We start from the raw sequence: 2,500 nt of genomic DNA, 5'->3' as shown, positions 1-2,500 counted from the left end.
TTGATTCTTGAAGTAAAGCGATTTTTAGGGAGGGTCACTCAGTAACCATTAAAAGTTGTTCATTCAAGGACGTTTAGGAGAGCAAGACATAATTGTTTGATGAACATGCTTGGCCTGAACCAACCCCGAGTTTTTAACTTATTATTAAAGTAAGTAAGTCCAAAAGTCCAAGAGGCTAGGCAAATTTGCAGAATTTCTCTTCGCAATCCTCACGAAATTCGCCGTCTGCTGTGGCATATTCTAACACACTTAACTTTTGTCAATTAGCGCTCTTCATCTTTCATTATACAAAAAAGGCGAATGATTTTGAAAGAACAGCATGCCTTTTAGTCATTTCACATTATTTCAGACTCTCAGTGAATATTGCTTGTGACAAGCTTTCAATATAATAGACTGGTCTGGCAACTCGATAGTGAAAACAAAAGAGCAAAAATAATTGCTCAGTCACCTCGCTGGGAAAATCGGAGGTACTCTACATGAGACAAAAATGATAGAGGCAACGCAGAAGAAACTAATGTAGGGTCTTGAGGTTTGAACTGTAAGCTCGCGTATGTGGCGACGAGGAAATATATGTTGGAAATATTCCCTTACAGCAATTTTCTGCAGACTTTCTCATCGGCGCTAAGCACTGACAAACCCGCTACCACGGAATCTATGTAGTTGCGGCTGAAATCAATAAATATGCAAATGAGAGTGACGCGGATGTGGTTCGCTGCTGTACGCCTACTTACAAAACCTCCTCACTAAAAATGAATTTTATTGAAAACATGATAAAGAATAATATTTGGTTTAGTTCTGGGCTCAAACAACCTTGACAAATTGAAATGCAAACATTGGAGCGTGTTTAAATTCTAAAATTTCACTGCCTCAAACAGAAGACGCTCAGTCAACATTGACGTTTTACTCAAGGCTGTCTAACGGCTATATCACTTAAAAGTATGCAAGCGGCGGGTCTTTTTAAATGTCTGTGACGTCAGGCAGTTCTGGGGGAGAAACAGCACAGATGATGGTGGCCGTGAAATTTAGCTCCGTTTACTGGGACAACATGCCGGCGGCGACTGCACCAGCGTGGACGCTTTGTTTCCTAGCAACCACTCGCCCTGTATGTTATGGGTTTTCGCAGTGGTCTCGCCCCTTAGGGACACCAACGCGACGCGGTGCCGCTTCAAAGAGTGAAAATCTAATTTGTACCGACTAAAGAAGTTTGACTCAGGTGCGATGCTGAAAACTACCTTTATCGCGGTCGCCGGTTGTTTCTTTTCATGTGCGGTGATCGAGCACCGCCCAGCAATTCTAAGAAAAAGAGAATTTTATTAATATTTGAGAATATTATACTCTAGTTCACTGAAAATGTACAATAGATATGTCTGTCTGTCTGTCTGTGTCTAACTTCCTCCCCCCCCTCTCTCTCTCTCTCTCTCTCTCTCTCTCTCTCTCTCTCTCTCTCTCTCTCTCTCTCTGGTATATTGACACGAAAAGATATATAATATGCAGTAAAAATATTACTTATTACTTATAAACGTCCATATGTATTTTATTGTATAATTATTTACTTTCATCAGATGACGAAAATAAAGCAAATGCAAAATTTCCAAGTTCAAAACGTCTACAATCTGATGGGGTCACGTATACATTCATAGATACATATACATAATTAAACAATATATTATATATATATTATATATATATATATATATATATATATATATATATATATACACACACTATTACCCTAGTATGTATGTATGTATGTATGTATGTATGTATGTATGTATGTATGTATGTATGTATGTATGTATGAATGTATGTATGTATGTATGTATGTATGTATGTATGTATGTATGTATGTATGTATGTATGTATGTACGTATGTATGTATGTATGCCTTTTATAGGGTTTGGACGTACTTTATTGTACGATAGTTCTAGGCGGTGTTGAAATTCGATGAATTATATTTGGTTTGATGACGACAATTTGAGACAAACTTCGATCGTTTGTTTAACAGTATAGATTTGACAGCATTGATAATGTGCAGTTTTTCTGATATACAAATATTACATTGCTATAACTATCAGTGACGCTGATTTCGCCTTTTTTCTTATTTACTCCGGTTTTTACTTTGGCCTTGTGAACGACACCTTAAGGTATCGTCATTTGTGTTTCTGTAAAGAGTTATGGCCTGGTTTTCACGTTTTTATTAATTTCTCTGTGCAAAATCACGCAGTTATCAGTTTATTCTTGTTCAGTATACGTATTGAGTGTGCTCGGTCGAAAGGAGAGTTTTTTTATTTTCAGCAAATAGAACTTGTTGATGTATGAACACAAATTCTCTTTGTAACTTGAGCTCAACTTACCCAACCTAATTATGCCATTCTCTTTTCCTCTCAAGACATGTCGGCAAAGGTTGTGCTCTTTCTCATGGTTGTCCTGGCGACCCTCCTCGCTTTCTGCGACGCCGCCAATTTCTGCAAAATGGGCGTGACTCGGCGGTGCAAAAGTC

The 2,500-nt window shown here is 38.0% G+C and overlaps 1 protein-coding gene across 1 annotated transcript in view; it reads left to right on the top strand.

The window, feature by feature from the left end:
* Window positions 1-2,500, top strand: part of LOC139129465 (uncharacterized) — an 11,783-nt gene that overhangs the window by 5,353 nt on the left and 3,930 nt on the right. Inside the window, exon 2 of the mRNA XM_070695096.1 lies at window positions 2,390-2,500. This exon is cut by the window's right edge and continues 259 nt beyond it. Within this exon, the coding sequence (XP_070551197.1) occupies window positions 2,392-2,500 (109 nt within the window). The 5' untranslated portion in view covers window positions 2,390-2,391. The remainder of the gene's footprint in view (window positions 1-2,389) is intronic.

Source organism: Ptychodera flava, chromosome 3, assembly GCF_041260155.1.
Source record: "Ptychodera flava strain L36383 chromosome 3, AS_Pfla_20210202, whole genome shotgun sequence".
NCBI lineage: Eukaryota > Metazoa > Hemichordata > Enteropneusta > Ptychoderidae > Ptychodera > Ptychodera flava.
Note: the sequence above shows the minus strand (reverse complement) of the source record. Positions and strands in the feature narration are given on the sequence as shown.